This window comes from Anopheles coustani, chromosome 3 (assembly GCF_943734705.1).
Source record: "Anopheles coustani chromosome 3, idAnoCousDA_361_x.2, whole genome shotgun sequence".
In the NCBI taxonomy this organism is placed as follows: Eukaryota; Metazoa; Arthropoda; class Insecta; order Diptera; family Culicidae; genus Anopheles; species Anopheles coustani.
This window is the reverse complement of record NC_071288.1, coordinates 21960510-21982308: the sequence shown is the minus strand read 5'-3', so window position 1 is coordinate 21982308 and position 21799 is coordinate 21960510. Positions and strand designations below refer to the sequence as shown.

Genomic DNA, 21799 nt, shown 5'->3' with positions numbered 1-21799 from the left:
TTCACGATTTTTAATTACATGTATCGGTGCAGCGTTGTTGTGGCCAAAGGCTCGATCGGCGCAAGTGACGATCCCGAAGAGGGTGGGTGTCCACTTAGGTGTAAATGGGAGCCACCAGCGCCGCCGGCCAGACTTTTCCATTTTTTGCCCATTTTCGGCTGGCCCGTCGACGACGGCTCCGATGATTCGAACCGAGCCCCGAGTTCGCAACGGGTTTCGACTGTTTTGGGGCGACGGGCCCGTCTCCCTGTGGAGAGTCCCCCGTGGCAGCGTCCTAATGTGACCGCACTTTTTCGTACTTTCCCGGTCGGTGGCGCGAAAGGCGCTCCCCCAACCGTAATATGGTTGCTGACAAGCGGGAGGCGATGATTTTGCCATTTTCATTCCATGGGTTTAAGCCCTCGCTGCAAAGGGCATTTTGGTGAGGACTTGTTTCGTAACATTCATGTGCGGTCACCGCGTGCAGGATTTGCGGACCACGGTGGTCACACTTGTGGCGGAAAAAGGTATCGATGATTTCGATCGCACGCTGCTCGGAAAAGAGGGGTGTAAGAAATGTCTCACCACGGTGTGTCCCACGATGTGTTGAGGCAGGCGCGGAAAAAAAAACAACACGACCCGGAGCAATGCAACCGTTTTTCACCCGCTTCGCTCTAGTGTACCCTTGCTTCCAATTAATCTGTCAACTTCAATTTAAATAGCTCGTGAACGAATCTTTATACCGAGCGTCCAGATCCCGTTGAAAAAGTTGATCTCGAATGGCATACAAAAATTGCGCGACAGTTTGTGGTAACTCATTAGTTTGATCCTTCAATTGACTTTCATTCCCACCGTGGCAGCTTTTTAAGATTAGCTCTTTTTTTAAATAATTTAAATAATTTTCCAAACACTAAACATACTGTTTGTTACATAAATGGATGAAGTTATCATTTGATCTTCAAAACAACGGAACTAAGCGAAGAAGCCTTGGAATTTGATAGTAGAGTTTTTTGCTCTTCGAACGTGAAAACGTCCCCATCGATTTATGTAGCAGAGTCTGCAGGGGAACTCAGTGGAAAATACTCGATTGATGTTATTTCTTTCATCTGTCGAGGTTGCAATAACATTGGGATATTTATCGTGTGCCAAAAGATGATCCTTAAGTTTGAGGCAAAACACTCACGCACCGGCCCCGGAGCCAAGAGAGGGTTGCGAAAGCGAATTTTACGTCCCCCCCCCCCCCCCCCCCCCCCAACCACCATGTTCCGGCGTGTCTCGCAAACCAACTCATGCTGTTTATTTTCGTTACGTCAATTTTCCAGATGATCGTCATCGAGAGCTGGATGATCTGCTGTCCGATATGATGCTCACCGTGCAGGGCATACCGGACGTCGGCGGCCACAAGGCAGACCAAACAAACCAGCGCCAGCCGCCACCGTCGCAGCCGCAGCAGCCGCCGCAGCAGCTCCACCAGAACCCGAACGACCACTTCGTCAACACGAACACCGACACGATCAAGCGCTCGCACTCGGCGCAGCATCCGCTGGGGCCGCGGCTCGACGACGGCCGCTCGCGGACCCCGCTAACGGTGAGCGACCTGGCGGCGGCCGCCAAGGAGCGCGAGCTGCTGCTGTACGAGACGTCCAGCACGACGACGACGCTCACGCCGCCGCCGAGCGAGAGCGGCCGCGAGACGCCCCTGCTGAGCGCCTACGGGACGATGCGCGACCGCGAGCTTCAAAATATAAATAACAATAACCTGACGCCGGCCGAGCGCGAGCTGCTGCTGAACATGCAGCGCCACCATCAGCAGCAGTCGCTAGCGTACCCTCGGCCAGCGCGGTCCACCACCGGAGCATCGGAGCGCTTCACCTCGGACGACGACGACGACCACCTACTGCTGCTCGGAAGCGGTGGAGGAGGAGGCGGAGGCAACGGAGGCGGCAGCAGCCAGATACCGTACCACGCCCGCGAGGACTCGCGCCCCTTCACGTACGGCAACATCCCGCCCACCGGCACGCCCCAGCAGCCGCCGGCCGGGACGATGATCAAGATGCAGTCGGGCCTGTCGAGCCCGTCGATGGTGCGGAAGGCGCTCGGTACGCCGACCGCCACCCGCAAGACCCTGCCGCGCAACGACTTCGAGGAGATGTTGCGCGAGCGGCGCGAGAAGGTGCTGAGCGAGAAGTACACCATCGGCGACCAGTCGCCCGGCCCGACCGTGGCCAGCGACACCATCAACAACAACGCGCACGGTGACGGCGGCCACTGGACGACCTATCAGCGCACGGTGCAGACGGGGTCCCACGGGGGGCAACCGAACGGGGCATCCGCCGCCTACCACGAGCCGCTCAAGCGCTCCAACACCATGGACGGCAGCTTCGGACGCCAGTTTTCCAGTGAAGGGTAAGTCTCACCATCCCAAAACCGACCGCGGATTATCCTGGCGCCAAAGTGAACCGAGTGAAGCCGGTGGCTCCTAAAATTAAATCAGGTGATCGGTCGAGACCTTCACGACGGATAAGAACTCCTCAGCCGTCCCTTATCATGGGAGCGTGTCCGTTTACATTACACCTCCCCCATCGGGGGTGCTGGGTGAGGATGCAGTGTGTGACAGTAAACAGTGACTTTGGTGGGATTTGTTTCACCCGTGGTGTGTGTGGTGTGTACATTAATTTATGTGAAACGAACGCCCCAAAAAGTTGGCAACCTTCACCTCAAGCGGGACGCGGACCGGGACTGGTGCATGGCCTCCCAACAACGCACGGCAGTGCCGTCGTCATTACGCCTGGGCCGAATGAGTGTGTGATGATGTCGTCTCAGCCAGAGCCGTTTCCGTTCGGTTCCGTTTCGCAAACAACGCCCCGTCAATATCCCCCGGAATGTAAATATCCGTCGCGGGACGGCTTTGGACATGATTCGCACCTTTGCGTCCTCCGAAAAAGAAGGAATTGGAAGTGTCCGACGATGGTAAATGGATGAGTAATGGAGAGTGTGTTTCCATTGGAACAGGTGCGACTTGCGTGGAGCGGAAATGCCAATGTGCCGGATCGGGTTCCGAGGGTGAAGACACGCTTTTTGGCGTCCTTGGCCGAACGGTGAACTCCCCATGTTTCTTTTCTCTTTCCCTTCGGCTACGGTGATCTACGACGGTGCCGCTTCTCAAACCCGCTGTTGGAGTGAAGTCCTTCGGAAAAACTATCGCCTTCTGGTACGGTCCAAAAATATCTTCTTTCCTCCTTCCAAACGGACGCCACACTAGTGGACCGTGACCCCCCCGGACCCGGGCCCGGCATTGAGATATTTACGACCGATAAGTGTGCGTGTGTGTGTGTGTGTGTTTCTGTTTTTAAGTTAGTGACCATGTCTGAACGATCCTGGCTAGCTGTCCACCCAGAGATTGACCAGAGTTTCACTTTCAACTTGCGTCGGTAGATCAGCAGGAGGGCGCACTTTCGAGCTTCCTCTTCCTCCTCACACACATAAACACACACTCGGTCCAATTCCCCCTACCAAATGGAGAGGAGCATGCCCGTCGGGGGTCTAGGTTACCGTAAAGTTACGTCAAAAACGGACCGTCGGGAGGATAAGCAAGAATATACTTTGGAATATGTAAAACTTTTCTTTTTTGTAATTTCGCATCCGTCCGCCCCGCAAGCGCTTACTGGTTGGGTGAACTATTTACGATCCTATCGTGCACTCCCCCAATCACCACCTTCCTCCCTCAGGTCCTGCGGCATCGTGGGGTGGAAAACTGAATTTATAAATAACCGAAACGGCATGAGTTGCGCTAGTTTCGCTTTTCCCTTTTAGTTTCAGTTTGTTGATCGTGTGTGATTACCCTTGTGTTTTTGTTTCACCCCTTTCAATCTTCCACTTTCCACTACAAAATTCAAGGTTAACGTAAGAAACCCCTCCCACTCGTTGGCAGCATCCCCAAACGGTCCGCCCTCCACCTCGCGTGTCTTGGTGAAGAACAAACAAGGTTCTGGTAGGTAGGTGGAGGTGGATGTGGCCACGGAGCGTTCTGGTTGTTGGTGGACCTTGTGTGTGGGAGCTGCGCGCTTAAGTTAAGTAAAGGGCAAACCGAAGCGGCGCAAGTGGGTGGACGTTGGCCAACGGCTGCAACCCCCAAGGTACGGAAGGGTGGTTTCACTCTTTCTGCTCTTCTTGTTATTGGCCATTTATCAAAACACGTGCCCTGGCGTGGTGCTTTCACTACGTTGCCTTTGAAGGGGTTTTTATTAATTTCGGGTCCTCCCATGGTAGCGCTTGATCTTGACTATATTTTATGTGTTTATCCACTGATTCAGTTCTGTAATTTAAAGAAACAAAAATATCACCAAATTTCCTCCCGAATGACGAATGAAGGGTGACAAAGAGAAGGCTAAATTTGGGTAAACTACGGGCTTTGGTTTCTTAACTTCGTTATCTTACGTGAGATAATGGTACGCTGCCGAGTGTGTGGGCAGCGTGCTGTCGTCAAAGGTGAATGTAACCATGCGTTATCGCGCTAAGTAGTCGCCCTGGCCGGTGTACGTTCCGTGCAGTAACCAACACTCGCCGGCGGCATTTAAGACACCGCTGCGCTGTTGACGACCCTCCAGGGACCCGCGACGCCCTCCATGACATCATACGGTTTGAGCAGATTTTTGCCATTTTCGCCAACCCCCTCTCGGTGCGCGCCCACTCGCGCATTCAGCCAACAACAACAACAACGACGGCAAAGATATTTGTCGCCTTGCGAACAGGCGGCGAAGGCAGGCGACACGCGAGAGAACCACGGACGGTTTTGTCGAAATCGGTTCATCAGCGCAAGAAAAGACCGGACGCTGGGATTGAGCCCACCGTTGAGCCACCAATTCTGCGGCACCGAAGTTGAACGAACTTGTCTCACTTTGCCGCGTCCTGAAGCGCAGTTCGTTTTGTCCTGCGTTTTTATATTTCATTTTGTACCTCCTTACTTTTTTTACTGCACGCCCGGCAGCTAAGAAAGAGATTGCTTTCGTGATTCCGCCGCAAGAGGAACCCGCGGCCAACGGGTATTTGCATTTTCGCCAACTTCTGCCTTTCGGAGCCCCGGGAGCCGAACAAAGGCGGCATCCTCCAAAAAAAGCAATGCATTTTGAGTGCATTTATGACACCGGGGGGTGGAGGCAAGTTCGAGTTTTGTGTACATTCCACCCGCTCCCAGTGCCCAGGGGGAAACAGGTTTTTCTTGTTCAGCCTAATTAGATGGGCAAGTGGTGTGCAAACGAAGAAAAAAAAACGCTATAAATATACAAATACAATGTCGATTTTGGTCCTCGCTTCAGTGCTGCCGGAAATGGAGTCAACGGAATAAGCTTTCGTGATCCCTAAAGCTTGCGCCGCAAATCCCACGCGGAACGCGCAACTCCGTCAAACCGTCCGCATAGCCTCACCTTGGCATTGCCACGTCGACGACACGCTGCGCAAACTCTGGGCCGTGGAATTCATTCATAAAAATTCTAAATAAGTCCATCGATAATTCTTCGTTCGTAGCGAACGCCCCCGAGCCAAAAGGCGAATTTATATGCACCATCGACGCCTCGCCACGCGCTGTTGGCGATTTCGGAAGCTGCGACGTTTGCGGGCCGGCTAGAAGGCACACACATATGTATGTTAGAACAGCTGCAAGACGAGACAAGCAGCTCCCGAGCATCCTGTACACTCTCGCCAGCGATCGCTAGGGGGCACACAACTATAAAACATCATCAGCTAAATTGAAAAACGATCTCCGTCGTCCAACCGGCATCGTTTAATGGAAGGCGTACCATTAGTCGGCCGGAACGCGCCGTCCGATCGGATCGGAAGTTGTTTAACAGGTCGTGCGGAGCCGCGCAATGAGTGGGCCGCTTCTCGCGTTGACACACAAGACGCCCCCACGCGCCCGTTCGTCCCACTGGAGATGGACACTGGACACAGTTTGCAGGAACCGACCGTGAGGGGTTTTCGGACTTTGGCGAAAAACATGATGTCTTGAAGAAGGTTTACGAAGAACCAACAGTTCACCGTCGGGTTTCGGGAACGAAGACACGTTGGCTTTTTGGCTCGGTTACGGTTGGTTTACGGCTTTTAAGGCGCCATCATCATTAACACCAGCCGAAAAGAATTATGGGTCGAAATTTGAATATTTATTACACTTCCCTCGAGTAACGCACGGTGTTAGGTGTTGGTTATTTTATTATTATTATTTTCTCGGCTTTGGTAGCATCTTTTTATTTACTTTTGCCTTTTTGCCAAAAATATATTTCGGTCCATTACATCAATATTTTCGTTGTGTATGAAATATTTTTGGCGTTATCAATAAAGCCCTAAGCTCTGCATTAACTCTTTTACCCATACCGCGTGAAGGTCAAACCTTATCTAGCGAAGATACATAAGGTTTCCGTCTTCCTGTGCATCTTAATCTTGGGCTTAGCACGTCATCCACATGTGCATTTATTTACACTTTTTGTTTGATGTGTTACGACTAGTGTTGTGCGTCATGAATCTTTCGGCGAGATGCATTCATATGAATCATTCACCTAAGATTCATTCAATTTGATTCATGAATCTTGTGGGTTTCAAACGTAGATGAATCTTACGAAAACTTAAAGAATCGTAATAACTGTTTCATGAATCTTGCGCGAATCTTCATGATTCTTTTATTGGCATGGATCAAGCGACTAAAAAACAAAGGGGTCGCTTCATCCATTTTTGGTGTTTAGTTTTCTGTTCTTTTAACATTGCTGAATATTTTACTAAAAGATTCATGAGTCTCTAAAACGATGCAAAGAATTATTCAGATTCATGAATCTGAATCGAAATTACACAACTCTAGTTACGACCAGTTTTTTTCCCAGAAAAATTAGAAACCAAACAATTTTGTTTGCCTCTTTTGAAGCTGTTTCGCTCGTGTAAATGTTGCGAACGGTAATTTGTAAAGATATTTACATGAAGGGGTTTGCTGGCAATACTCATCTTGCACAAGGGTAATTTATAGCTACAATAATTTCCGTAACACGCACTCCTCGTTCAATCGGCAACAATAATAAACCGACGGAACCAAACGCAGGATATGAAATGCAACACTTGGTGCACTTTGTAGACAGCGAGTGCTTTTGTTCGCGAATCTTGGAAGCCATCGATTGCATCATGCGCACCAGCAAAATAACCGTGAACCGACGAAATATTTACGACCAACTGCAACACTGCGTCCCCTTCAGCTTGACCCCCCAGCCTCGAGAGGATTCCACAGCATAAACAACAATTTCACGATCGACGTTTGGCTTGGGGAAGGAAATTGTTTATCTTTCAACCAGAGGGTCTCGTGAGGCGTGGAGTTCCAATGCTAAGCAGAACGTCAAATATGTACGGGAGCAAACGGGAGCCCGTGAGTTCATTATCAGTTCACGGCCCTCCCGCTGGACCGCCACTGATCCCCTCGGCTCGGATGGAATTGTTTTCTATTTCACGGATCACGGACTTTGTCACGTCGTGACACCTTGATCGCTCGAGGAAAGAACCTTAGAATCGTGTTCGTCGCCATCGGACGCCAATTGGCGTGTGTCTGTACGGCGGTCTCCCAGAAATGGAGCGCTTCCGGAGGCCACGGGTGTCGCCGGTTCGTGCGCCGATTGGCCTAGAAGCGACGATCTAGAAACCGTGTACCCTTGGGTTTGCCCAAAAATGGATTTTCGGATATTAATTCGATCTCGGCTCAAACGCCAAAGGGTGCGCAAAGGGGCAGCTGCCATCAGTTTGGCGTTCGGTTTTACTTCGCCAACTCGTGTCAAGAACACACGGGGCTGTCGGCGGGGTACCAACTCCTTTGTTTATGGGCATCGTCGTATCGCTCGCGTTGGCAAACAGCTAGAATAAAGATGATCGTGGATCGGTTTCCCCGGAGTTTGCGGAGTTGCGGCGAAGCGGCATCATTTGTGTTCCGCACAACCGCAAACGTGGTTCCGCCGCTCACGTGAGTCGAAGCTTGGTAGCATTATATCACGCCTTATGGAGCTTCGCTTCGAGAGTCTCTTGGCAACTCACTCGATCGATCCATCCCCACCGACGTGCGGATCGTGGAAGGGAGCGCTCGCGTGGTCGATCCGAGCGAAGGAACCGGAGGCGGTGGCGACATACTTGATTCGTTTACCTTCTGCGTCGCACACCCTCCTCACCACCTTCGTTGCTCGGTGACGGCACACACAAACACAGACACTCGTTCACGCAATCGCCGGAGTGCCACCATCTGTCTACAAACGGTACTCCAGGGCCCAAACGGAACGGCCTGGACCCGGCTGGAGTGAGTCCATCGGTGGGTTCGGGGATAAATGCTGCCCCGGTATCATCGCTGGTGGCCAACGCCATCCAGAACTGCCCCAAATGAGCCTCATTTCCGTCCCCTAGATCTCGATCTCGGACAGCGGAGTTACTGGTCACATTCGGCGATTGAATGGTGACACGCACGGGTGTGGGGCTTGGCATTGAGAATCGTGAGGTTTTAACCTGCTGTTCAACCTCCCGCTGTCGCTGGCAGCAGCCAATCTGTTCCAACGAAACTGGTATTTACGCCCGAGCCCGAAGGTCTTCACGCGGAAGGAACGGGTATGCGATCCGGGATGACGAGGATGACATTCGCAGGGATCGTTTACCCCCAGTTTTTTGCGTGGGATAGTTTTATTGGTACAGTTTGGACCGAAACGGATCGGACCTAGGTGGTTGGGTAAGCGACCGGGTCATGCGGACAAAGTGAGTTACATCCAGTATCGAGATCGAGACGCAAGTAAATTAGCTCATAAACGATGCTCTGAATATTCATTGATCGAAGCGGGAATACCACTTGCCGAGTAACTTGAGCAGACGTCATCTGCGATAGGTTTGTGGGAAATGATCCAATTGGATCCATAAGGAACCAGCTTGCAAAATTACCTAGAAGTCAATTCTATTTTATTGTAATTGCAAACTGCATCCATCCACATCCCAACCTTCTGACCGATCGACTGTTGCGCCTATTCCCACCGTGCGCGCTCGCGTTGCAAATGAAATGCAGCTGACATACATTTATGGCAAAAAGTAATAACGTTCATCGGGAGTGGGAAATTAAGCAGATCATTGCAATCGCTCATGCTTCATCGAATCGCTTTTCTGCATCGTTAGCAAAGTTGCGTTTTCCTCAAGATATCTCGATCGTTTACCGAACACCGGTCGAGCAACATCTGGTCACCGAACCGAGGATCACCCGGGGGCCCTTTACCCGCCCCGCCGTCTTCGGTGTCATGTCAAAAGGACCACCGGGCGGCACTATTATGGCCTACTATTTAAGGCAGGCCCGATCCGATTCGAGGTGAATATGTGGTGCTTAATGTTTATGTCTACTTAATTATAGAAAAATATCACCTCATCTTCGCTGGCGCCCCCCACGAAACGTCAGGGACTGTGTGGATTTGTGTGTGCGTGTGTATCTCTTGCTCTGAGTGCTCGGTGTTTCTGTTTTTCCTTGACCTTCGCTCGAAACGTAGTGCGAAACGGAAAGGACGGACACTTCATCTCAGCTTCCACCGGTAAAAACCCTTTTTGCGCACTTGCCGCTTCCGGTCATTGGACGGGCGTATCCTTGGAGCCGTACAGTGCGCCACTTGCCTTGATTAGATTACGACGACGGCCACGACGTGAGGTGACTCGATGGACTGGTTTGCGCGCGCGCAGCATCATTCCGGTTAACCTCCAGACCGCGTGTTGCCAAATTAGGAAAAACCTCTTGAAACAATGATCGACACACACACACACAAGACAAGAGTCATCGGCGGTGTTCACCTTCCGAAGTGAAGCAGGAAGTGATGCACAACCTGATGCCGATGCGTAAGTCCACTTTACACATCGATTCAGACGTGCGTCTTCAGAAGACTATGGTTAACGAAAAATTCGTTAAGCTCGTAAACTTCAACAAAAGGATCGGGCTGGTTCTCCGATCTTCCGAACCTGTCGGCCCTTGATATTTGGGCGGTTAACGGCGCGATAAAGATGGGAAAGATGGAGTCATCGGCGGAGCGGTAAAAAAGTTCTTCAAACTGAATCAAGATAATGCGCACGGTTGGCTGCGCTTCGGTGTGTACCACTCCGCAGATAAGCTGGTGTGTTTTTTGAAGAAGCCGCCAGTCGCGCCTCTTGATGCTTCGGTTTGGCTTTCCGACGCAACGATGTCATAATTATAGGGAAGAGAAAAATTGCTGATCGGGTCGCCGGGAAAAGAAGCTTTGGGTTGGCTTAAATTGAGGCCGAAAGAGAGTAAAATGATTGGTTTATCAGTTCTTAGGGAACGTAAATTACAACCAAATCTGGCCCAGCCTCACCGTTCGGATCATAAACTGGTGAAACTTTTTGTTTCGCATCTTCGCACGAGAGAGGGAACGCTGTCCACATTCGAGGGCACAGTTTAAAATGTCAACATTAAATTTCCTTTACCGGAACGGAATCCCACTGTGTAGCATCACGTCCAACTGTCCTACTTTCCAGCGATCGTTTATTAATCAAATCAGCCGCTTGATGCTCGTCGTGGTATTTAAATGGTGAAGCTTGCCTCCGACATGCCATTGTTCCCGCTATGGTCAAATGGTGTGGGCATAGGAAAAACACAAGCTAAAAAATTGCAATCGATATTCTATTGGACCTCCTTTAGAGCCAACCCCCGCTCCGTGCAGTTTAATGGCCACCCACCCAGCACCATACGAGGGGTTGCATATTTAACGGACGGATTGAAACACATTTTCGAACACAAAAACCATAAGCGACCTCGGTTACTGCGAAACGCGTTGGAGGACTTCTTTTGCGTAAAAGCGCGGTTGCCTTTTCAAATGGGTCGAGAAGAAATGTTGGATCATCCCCCTCGTCCGCCATACCTGTTCGTCGGGGGGTGTATGACCTGGGAGTCAGATGTGACCACATGACGTTCGTTCCGGACGCACGTCGATTACCGAAGGAAGGAAAAAGAAACCTACGTCAGAGTTGGATTTTCTTTTTCGTTCGAGTTTCTTCCCAGCTCCCTTTTTGTGGGATCAAGCACAGCGCAATGTGCTTGTAATTGACATGGAAGATGGGACCTATATTTAGCTACATCTCCGGCGTTCCCCCCTCCGACCCTTCGAACGTCGAGCAATGTAAACAAAACGCGGCGACTGCAAAGCGAGCGCGCGCGCACACTCACACACACCTTTAGGGGTTGATTAATTTTCCACCGTGATTTTCCTACCTTCATCAAAACTCACCCACGCACGCACCGACGGGAGGGAAAGGTCTTGGGAGGGCTAAGTTTTTATTCCCTTCGATCAAAATTCTCCTTCTCAGCAGAAAAAAGAAACAAACCCTCCTCACCCCAAGACAAGCGACGCGCGATTTTTCCACCGGCCGTTTTCCCGGGTTATTCTTAGACCGGGGCAAAACAGTGTGCGGCCGCCGCCACCGACTCCGGAGGTTGCTTCTGCTGTTGAGTGCGCGTGTGTAGGTTTGGCAAAGGCTTTCGCGCGCTTTGTTTACCGTACGATGTTTGGCGTAGGCGCGGGCGGAACTTATGTTTCGCCACCATTTTCAAATCGAAAATGATAAATTCATGCCGGCCTTCCGACTTCGAATCAGAGTCTCGTACTTGCTTTGCTGAACCGTTGTTTGGTCTTCTTTTCCTTTCGAAAATAATATCAAACGCGACGGAAGGTAAGCGGTGGACCGTGGGCCGCATCCGTTCGCGAAAGCGGGAATAGGAGGATGATCGTGAATGGACACCATTTACAATGTATTAAATTACAATTATACGACTTTATTGCCTTCCTTTCGGGGGGTGACGGGGGAGGGATTTCCGTATGACTCTGACTAGATCTCTTGATCCTCGGTCCCGCCTTCCCAAAGCCAGACGAAATGAAAAGTAAATAAACTCAGGATGACTAATCCGACCACAATTACCGTCGTCGTCGTCGCGGTGCGGGAGATTGCTCTCGTTCGCAGTGTGCGCTAAAATTAGTACGCATCCGTGCCATGAATGAATCACTCCGCCACGGCGGTTAACCCTGTGGCCACCCACGGAATCTGCCCCAATGGCCCATTGCACTTCGGAGTGCCAGTGTGTACATCAAAACAGATCGTTCGATCGGGCGTTGATTCTGTTATTCCACCCACGACTCCCACCTGATGCCTTTTTCCTTATTTTTCTTGGTTTGCTGAAAATCCAAAGATTTTGGCAAATTTAATACGAAAATCGTTTTGTAGAAAACTGTGCCATTTTCCTTGAATTGAACATTGTTAATCACAAGTAAACGATCGAGAAGCACATGCACCTTCGATGTGATCGTGATCGAGATGAAGCTTCGAACCCTCATCTTGGTCAAGAAAATCTCGCTCCAAACCGACCCCTCGCCAGGTGGGAGGGTTGGGGTGGAGGGAAGGTGAACAAGTTTCCACATTCCACTTGCCGTATCCGTATCGTTCAGCTCGGTTCACTTTTGCTTCTTCACGTCAGCTTGCCGGAGTGCCGGACCTCCCGATTCCGGCTGATTTTCTCGAGCCCCCCACCTCCCCCCGGGTCCGGTTTGGTCCACCATACCCCATAGCGTCCGATTGGCCGTGTTTGGTGGTGCAAGTTAAATTACCCCCGTGCGCCACTCCACTCCCCTGCCCCGCTAAAGCACACCCCGGGCACCCGGTTGACATCAATTGCCGTTTACGGTTTGCGGGAGGTTGTTCCGATTTTATTTTTCTCCAGGCTCCCCCACCGAACGTCAAGAACCGTGCCGCGGGGCGGATTGTCCGGTTCCGAATCCAGCCGGATCGGGGCCGAGATTTTGTGTGTGTGTAACTGTTTTGCTCCCGGGGACGGTGCGCAACTTTCTCATTACCAAAAGAATGAATGGAAGCGGAAGAAGGAAAGGCAATAAAAATACGAACTGACACTGACCCGGAATGCTGCTGCGACATCGGCACGGCCGGTTGGATAAAATAATTCGGGAAAAATAACTTCCGACGAAGGAAAGCTTGGGGGGGCCGTCTGCAAAGCGGACAGGGTGAAGATTTGGTTCGTCCAGAGAGCCATCCCGGAAAATATCGAGATGTCTCGAAATGGAACACAGCCAAAACCGAAGAGGATTTATGATGCATGTATGTGTCCTTCTTGCAATGCTACATTCCAGCATGCAAGCATGGATTTGGGAAGCGTTTAATGAATGTCGATGTTGGACTTGAACCTTTGCCAGCAGGCGTTCGTTCAGAGGCATCCTTGTTACACTGAAAATCCTTCGTTTCGATTTACAGTTATTGTTGGAAGTGATCCAAATATTTTATGTCACTTCTCCCAGTTTCTTTCTTTTCTTGAAGGATGAAACAACCGCTTAGAGTAAGTGGTATAGGAATAGCCTTATCAATGATAACAAGTTACAGGAGTAATTGTGATGGTGACAAATTGAGTTCCTCGTGGACTCATACGTTCAGTAAAAGCATGTTAAAGTTTATCCAGTTTCAGATTTTATCCACGGACTTTTATAACTCAGTTGAAACATTAGGTTCAATAATTTTTTTTTTTGAGCTAGACTATATATGATTTGAACGTAATAAATTATTCTTGAAACTTATAGTTACTGGGCAGTTTAACAAAGAATTATAAATAAGAATCTATCCTATCTTTAACTGATACAAAAACAAGGTGACACAATGCCCTATCTTCCGTGTCGAGAGCGTTCGAATGATTAACGTTTTATTTCGGCAGCAATGACGCAGTCGTGGCCACATTTTCCAACTACCATGTGTTTGCAACATGGTCCCCCACTACCATTGTTTATTTCAAAATGCAAGAACGTCATCACCAGCGTCTCGATTTACCGCTTGTTTCGAACTGCTTTTAACACCAATGTGTCCAAATGTTGTTTCTCGCCCACACGCAGAATTTCCGGCCAGTCCTGGTTGCAACTGCAGCAGCAAAAGTTGCGTGCACGCCGCGAACAGCAACGACGAGAACATTCGAATAGCTTTAGGTAAGGCTCGGTGTGTGTAAGGCTTTCCCGGTGGTGAAATGGTTGAAACCAATGGTTGTTTCGCCTTCCTTGCAGTTACAATTACGGCAGTCCGGCATTCCCCACCGGTGAGAATGTGTACAGTACGACGCACCGACGCAGCCAAACGCTGTCGCCGGTGCGCAACGAGCGCAACTACCACACGATAACCACCACCAGGACACACTCGGCCGAGCGGCCCTTCGTCGCCGTCCAGCGGGCTCACGAAAATGCCAAGCTTCAGACAATCGGGGTAAGTACGAACGAGGGGGGGAAAGAGAGAAAAACCGGAACAAAATTTGATGAAAATCGGGAAAAAAAAGCGTTGAGCACACACTTTAGGATGGAATGCAAACAATTGTAGAACTGTTGTGCCACTTGCGTGACATTGCATCCCCTTCGTCTAAGTTAGCTTGCGACGTAATGTTTTGACACTTCATTTTTCCACTTTCGGACATTCCGGCTTTCGAGCGAGATTGTGTTGATGATTTTGAACGATTGAATGACTATTAACTCATTGCGATTTGATTTTGTAACCAACTTGCACACGCACATCGAATCCAACCCAGAACGCACCGCTGTCCATTTTGAATGCTTCACCGCACGGTCACATTGCACAAGCACGAGCACAAAACCACCCCCCACCGTCGTCGCCATCGTCGGCCAACACGACGGTCTCGTCGCCATCACCGGCCCCGTCGGCCACTGCCACCATCACCACCACCACCAATCATCACCATCATGTGGTGGTGAATGGAGGCGCCAGTCCGGTCAACGGGCAAGCAGCTCCCTCGACGCCACAACCGCACCGACACACCAATGGCACCAACGGCACCAATGGAAGCCCCTATCAGCAGCAGCAACATCTTAACAACAGCACCCTCAACACCAGCAACGGACTGCTGTCCCTTGCCGACCAGGATCATTCGACTCCGAAACACGGACAGGTTCGATTGGTAGGTGGAAATCTGGCGTACTCTGAGGTCACTCGGCGCAAACCTTTTTTTGTGCGAGCTCAAGACACGCCAACCTGCTAGTGTCCGGTAGTTCTCTCTGCTTCCTTCCGCCGCTGTTAACAACGATATGGACGTCCCTTATCCTTACTCTGTCGTCCGGCTGGTCTCGGTGTTTCCCGGTGTTGTGTTCACCTCCGCTAGCTTCCTTCGTCGATGTTGCCTCTACGTCCCTTTGGCCGACGTGTCTTTCATCTGTTTATTCTAATTTTCATCTTATGTATTTCTTTTTAACACTTAACGTATTCTTCTCGTGTACAAATTACGCTTTTGCTTGAACTTTTTGAATGTTGTATTCCTGGCTATCTTCTCTATATGTACCTCTTATTATTTCATATTTTTTTGTTTTGTTTTATACACTTGTTTCCAATGTACTTTCTTTTATTTATCCTTATTCTCTCATCTAACATTGTAGAGTATAACTTTTGCCTAACCCACTGTTGTAGTGCTATAACTCTCGTGATTTATTTTGTTACTAACAGTAAAACGGAAACCCGTTTCACACTCATGATCACCCCTGCCAATGCCTTTTACGCCAACCAAAATCAGTTTGGTTTCATTGATTTTCATTTTTCGTTCGTTTCGCCACCACGTGTTTTTTGTGTTTTCTTTCTTTTCTTCTTTCTCTTTTTTTGTCCCCCTTTTTTTTGCAGGAGTCCGAACAGATAATCTTCAGTAACATAAACAGTCTAAATAATCTCGATAACTGCGAAAAGCTCAATAACCTGCTAAATGCAATAACCACCAGTGTGGCGGCGTCGGCGGTGGCGTCGCCGGAACCGGCCAACGGTTCCCCGTCGGCATGCATGAACCCTAACAGTGCCAACGCGGCCCCCAGTGTAACTACCAGCTCGACCTCCTCCACTACCTCCTCCTCCTCGTCGTCCTCCTCTTCCATGTCCACTAGCAATCATCGTAGCGCAGGCGTCATTAATCACACTCATCCCCTAATCGATTCGTACCATCAACCCGATCACTACAACCACCACCACCACCACCAACACCACCACCACACCCACGATCATCATGGCCAACGTCAGCATCGGGCTCGGAATGGCCACCACCAGCAAGAGCCGATGGAGCTTTCCTCCCCGGAAGGGAGTGTCGATGAGAAAGCCTCGAACGGAGACGGGCGCGGTGGGCTCGCACCGACGTCGGAGGCCATCAGCCAGGGCCAGCTGGCCCTCGATAAGCTGTTGGCTTCGTTGGCGCTCGAGAACGATGTAACCGAGGAACATCTGGCAAAAATAGACGCCGGACGATCGAATGGGTACCCGGTTGAGGAACCGGAGCACCATCCGTCCCGGGAGCTCTCCGACGTGCTGGCCAACCTGGCCGAGTACGATTTGAGCGAGCACCAGCGGTTAACTCTGACCAACGGCAATCTGTATCACTATCAGCAGCAGCAGCAACAACACCAGAGGTCCGTCGAACCGAATGGAAGCTCGCGATCATATCCGAACCCCTGCTCGGCCGAGTTGGCCAACGGGTACGGACAGGCCCGCAGTGTCAGCCGGAACAGTGGCGAAACGGCACCGCCACAGCAGCCGCCCAACCACCTTCATCAGCATCATCCACATCCACATCACACGCTACTAATGAACAATCATGTGCGACGTATCGCGTCCGAAACCGACAGTACCATCTCATCCATTTCGCCTAGCTTATCCGAACGCAGCAATGCGATCTCTTGGTGCGACCAGGTAACGTTTGAACGACCGTCGAGCCCCATGCTCTCGTACACCAATCCACTGTCCACCGTCCGATGGGCCGATGGCCCTTTGCTTGCCTTGTAGCATGCTTTCAATGTTCAATTACCACCCATATTTATTCATTTTTGTTTCTTCGAGTATCCATGTTGCCCATCAAACGCTAACTTAAAGTAACGTTTAACTCTATATACTGCACTACAAGATGGAATTAACAGACTGAGCACGATCCGTCAAACGGACATTTCTTCCGCCCGACGTTCGCGAAAGGCGAGGGTTTCGAAGGATCTCAAAGGAAACATGCACGTGAAGCTAATTTTTCCTTTTCGTTTCCCTTTCTTTCCATTTCCATTCTCTCTACGATCCAGGCACGGGAAGAATCATTCTCGTCGTACCGCTCGGAGACGGAACCGGACAGCTCACCGATCGGCGGTTCGCCGCGACCGGAAACGCCCGCCTTCCCGGTGACGCCACGCACGCCGTACGGACTGAGCAATGGTACCTCCAGTCCGGCGCTTCCACCCAAGAGTCCGACATCACAACGGTAGGTCGCCCGATGATGGGTCTAATATCCTTTCAAACACACCCCCTTCCCAACAGTCAAGACAACGCACACCGACCCGATTACACATACGATCTTTTTCCATACTCTCCTCCAGCAAATATAACTCCGCTTGGTCGCTACGAAGTCACAAATCGAGCGTCTCGACCTACGACGTGAGGTTAGAGTGCATTTTTAGTTTTCCATCTATTTTCACCTCCGCTCTGGAACATTGCAACAAGTAGTGGCCACTCGGCCCACGTTGAATGAAGTGTTGTTGTTGTTGTTGTTGTTGTTGTTGCTGTGTGCATCCCCGGGAGGGAAGCTATCCTGGAATGATTTAACACGAAGATTTGGGATAGAAGATGTTTGGTGGGTACGGGAAATCGAGGGCTAGTTTTTCGCGACAGACTCGAAGGTACAACTCGGTTTTCAAGCGTACCAACATCCTCGTGCATTAAAAAGGGGGATCTTCAGATTGTATTGGGAGACCGATCCTTACAGGGTTTCAATCTATAAAATGGAATGTTTCAATAGGTAGAGGGAACATTTCAAAAGCATAGAGGGTATTTTCAACCGCTAGGAAGAACATTGCAATCATATAGGGAAATGTGCATACCAAACGGAGAGCTTTGCAATTGGTTAGCGGAGCAAGTTATCAACCTCACAAAAGTCCTCGTTTGTTGTGATTTGTTTCTTTAATTTGATCCGCCACGGTACGTTTACGCAATAAAAGTAAATTAATTGCTATATATTGTTTATAGAAGTAAAAAAAAGTGGAAAAGGGGAACGTTTTTGTATTTTTGTTGGAAACAAAGCTGAATACGCTTTTCAAACGTATAATAACACGATAACTACATGATTGACTTTCAAAAACGATGAGCTTAGCGAAGTTGATAGCTTGCTCCCCTATTCGATTGCAAAGTTCCCCGGTGAGTTTGATTCCTCTTGCTATTTGTAACATTCCTCTGTATGGTTGCAAGGGTTCCCCGATGCGTCTGTAAACATCCCCTGTGTCGATGAATCTTTCCCTCTATCACTTGATATATTCCGTTATATATATAAAAAAATGTAAATCGTCATAAATTGACGATAATTTTCAAGTACAATTTACTAAACGGGTTCTTATCCATTCTTTTGTGGATCATTGTGTGCTGTAATGCTTGGTCGATGTTGTTGGTTGTAATCATGGTTATAAAGTAGGCTTTTAAAAACGCGCGCAATGATTCTTACTATGATTTGCTATAAATTCTCATCCTCAAGGATACATCCTTTAAAAGGATACTGAGTTCTTAATGTTTTAATTCTGAATCGCTTCAAGTGAACTTCTGCCAGCTGATCGATTCGATCGAAACCACACCCTTTTGTACAGTTTTTTCAAAGGTTTGCTTGCGCAGGGCTATTTCGGACGAAAGTAAATGCACGTACTAATCACCAATCGGAAATTAGTGGGTGGTACAGGAGGTTTTTATTGCCAACAAATGTGATCGATTTCACGGTTGGATAACTGCCAAGAAACCGGATTTAAGCCGTCCAATGAAAAGCACATTTGAGGAGGATCCTAGGATGCCACGATGTAACCACGATTGCTTTGTGAAAACTCATCCACTCAACACTAACAGATATACGCGCGCTTACCTTAAACCCCGCCTTCCCGTAGTTGGCCATGCATCCGAACGATCGATGGCTGCACGAATAATAACCGACGCTTTCCTAACCTCTTCAATTCCTCTCGACGACGTCCACCGCCACGGGGTGTCCACCCTCTTGTAACATATCCCAGCAGGAAGCACGTCCTGTTCAAACACCTCGAAAAGCTTGCCCTGGCCAAAGCGACCCTGTTTCAGTGCGTCGCGCCGGTTCTCGAGAAGCGAGCGCACGGTTGTACGTTTGCCTATGAGTGAGTAGTCGTAGTTTGTCTCGCTGTGATCGCAGAGTTTGCCGATCCGATCCCGGAAGGTTTGATGTAATACTAACCGTTGGAACTACTAACATCCCACGGAGTGGTTCGCACGCGTACGGCTAACCTGGAACTGACTGTCTCGACGTGTTCGTGTTTGTGTTTGTTTTGTCCATAATGGAAGGTCCTTAGAGAGGTTGTTGTTGTTGGCATGGTCAAAGACGGAAAAGAAAGTCACACCAAACCGTCATTAGTCTTCCAAAGTGAACTAATTCGAATGTTCTTCTCCCATCCGGTGCAACATCCACCGCTTACAGCAAGGACCTGTTCAGTGGCAACCAGCAGCGAACGCAGGAGCTCATCAACCAGAACGAGGCCCTCTCGTGCTACACGTCGCGCCGCAACTCGACCACCTCGAACGCGAACAGCGAACCCCAGGAGGTGGCGCCGCAGTTCGTCAAGTTTGCGCGTGACTCCTCCAAGTACTGGTACAAGCCGAACATCAGCCGCGAGGACGCGATCGCCCTGCTGCGCAATGCGGCCCCGGGCACGTTCATCGTGCGCGACTCGACCACGTTCGCCAACGCGTACGGGCTGGTGGTGAAGGTGAACCAGCCGCCCCCGGGCGTCCAGTACAGCGGCCCGAACGGCGAGGAGCTGGTGCGCCACTTCCTGGTCGAGCCGACGATCCGGGGCGTGCGGCTGAAGGGCTGCGTCAACGAGCCCGTCTTCACGTCGCTGTCCGCGCTCGTCTATCAGCACTCGATCACCCCGTTGGCGCTACCCTGCCGGTTGCTAATCCCCGATATGGTGAGTAGCGTCCCAGGTGGCAACTAGGAAAACCTGCGCCCCCAAATTTCCCTCTCGGTAAAAATGTTCGCAAATATTCATGTTCGAGAAGTAATGGAAATATCTGAGATAGGCTAGAAAACATTGAAGCCATCACTTTCAATTAGCATTTAGTTTGTAAACCTTATGAATTCAAAATTTAGTAAATTAGCCTACAAATTCCATAAGTTAGATAAATAATCTTAACTCTATATATTTTGAAGCAGTCGGATTATTAAATTCATAAGTTTAGTATCCTTTAAGCTGTTTCAATTATAACTTGCATAAAATATCTCGCTAGGAGTTAAACCATTTTTCCTTCACATAAGATGGGAAAAGTATTTGTTCTAGATTTGTTTGAGCAGTTTGGTTGGTTTGCTAATTTTTAAAAACGGTTTAAGTTCGCGAATGTTGCGCAAAAGAAAAGGGAAATGTATTTGTTTTAAAATATTTTACTGTCTTTTGAGGGCTTAATCAAAAGAATTCCAAATAGCGACATATCAAAAGCAAGAACAGAATGAGTTCATTATTAAGATCGTACATTTAGGTGTTTGTCCGTTACGAAGTCGGACGCAGTTAATCCTAGTATTTCCTCGGGGTAGTCAGTATACTAAGTTTACTAAATCGGTTACCTAAAAAATGCGTCAAGCCTTATGGATCAAAACGTTTCTCTTTCGACTTCTTTTCTAATGTGAATTTAATTTTCCTCCCTCCATTCAGGACCTGCAACAAATGGAGCACCAGACACCGGCACAGCAGCAACTGCTCCAGCAGGGAGCGGCCTGTAACGTGCTGTACTTGTTCACCTGCGACACCGAGTCACTCACGGGTAAGCAACAGGGTGCCGCGTCTTTCCCTATCCTCCGATCGTACTGACCGATGCCTTGCTTTCTTTATGCCAGGCCCGCAAGCAATAAGGAAAGCCGTTAGCTTACTGATGGCGAAAAAACCGCTTCCCAAACCGACACAAGTGCACTTCAAGGCATCGCTGCAGGGAATCACGCTGACCGATAACACGCGGCAGCTTTTCTTCCGGTAAGTTACGGCCCCCAACGTGGAGTAATGAGTATGGTCTTAAACGTTCTTTTTCCACCCCAACAGGAGACACTACCCGTCGAACAACGTGTCGTTCTGTGCCCTCGATCCGGACGATCGTCGGTGGAGCATCCAGTTGACCGCGGGAGATATACCCGCTTCCAAGTAAGACTTTCGCGTGTCCACCCCCAACAAGCGCAAAACGAAATCAAACTCACTCATTTCCTTCACTTTCCCAGGCGGATGTTTGCGTTCGTGGCGAAACGATCACCCTCGTCGGCGGACAACCAGTGCCACGTGTTCTGCGAGCTCGAACCGACGCAGCCGGCCGCAGCGATCATTCAGTTCGCGAACAAGGTCCTCGGTGGCCCGGGCGGTATCGGCCAGCAGCCCGCAGTTACCAGAGCCATCTAAGGGACGACCGTGGCATCAAATGCTGCGCTCCCTGGGAAGGAAAAAAATATATTGATTTTCGTTTGTTTTGCGTCACCGCAATTAACCCGACCTTGGCTCGGACGGTTCCCGACGGCTGGGAATGAACTCAGAAGAGAAAAAAAAACACACAAAAAAACTACTAACCAGAATAGGCCTCACAGTTGCGGGATAAACCCCCGTCCGACTGTTGTGGCCATTATCCAGACGACCAACGAACGCCAGTCAAAAGTCAGTCGAGTGCGAGTTTGGATGTAAAAAAAAAACAAAAATCGGAACCGACATGAAAGAAAGTAAACTAAACACTCCCCTTTCAGTGGTGGGGCATGCAA

General features: G+C 49.7%; 1 protein-coding gene across 1 annotated transcript in view; it reads left to right on the top strand.

Annotated features, from left to right (window-relative positions):
• Positions 1–21799, top strand: part of LOC131271585 (tensin-1) — a 112156-nt gene extending 90357 nt beyond the window's left edge. The window contains exons 12-23 of the mRNA XM_058273069.1: positions 1302–2385; positions 13902–13991; positions 14067–14262; positions 14579–14965; positions 15676–16725; positions 17100–17275; positions 19056–19172; positions 19490–19982; positions 20721–20829; positions 20903–21035; positions 21102–21200; positions 21275–21799. Of these exons, the coding sequence (XP_058129052.1) occupies positions 1302–2385; positions 13902–13991; positions 14067–14262; positions 14579–14965; positions 15676–16725; positions 17100–17275; positions 19056–19172; positions 19490–19982; positions 20721–20829; positions 20903–21035; positions 21102–21200; positions 21275–21449 (4109 nt within the window). The 3' untranslated portion in view covers positions 21450–21799. The remainder of the gene's footprint in view (positions 1–1301; positions 2386–13901; positions 13992–14066; positions 14263–14578; positions 14966–15675; positions 16726–17099; positions 17276–19055; positions 19173–19489; positions 19983–20720; positions 20830–20902; positions 21036–21101; positions 21201–21274) is intronic.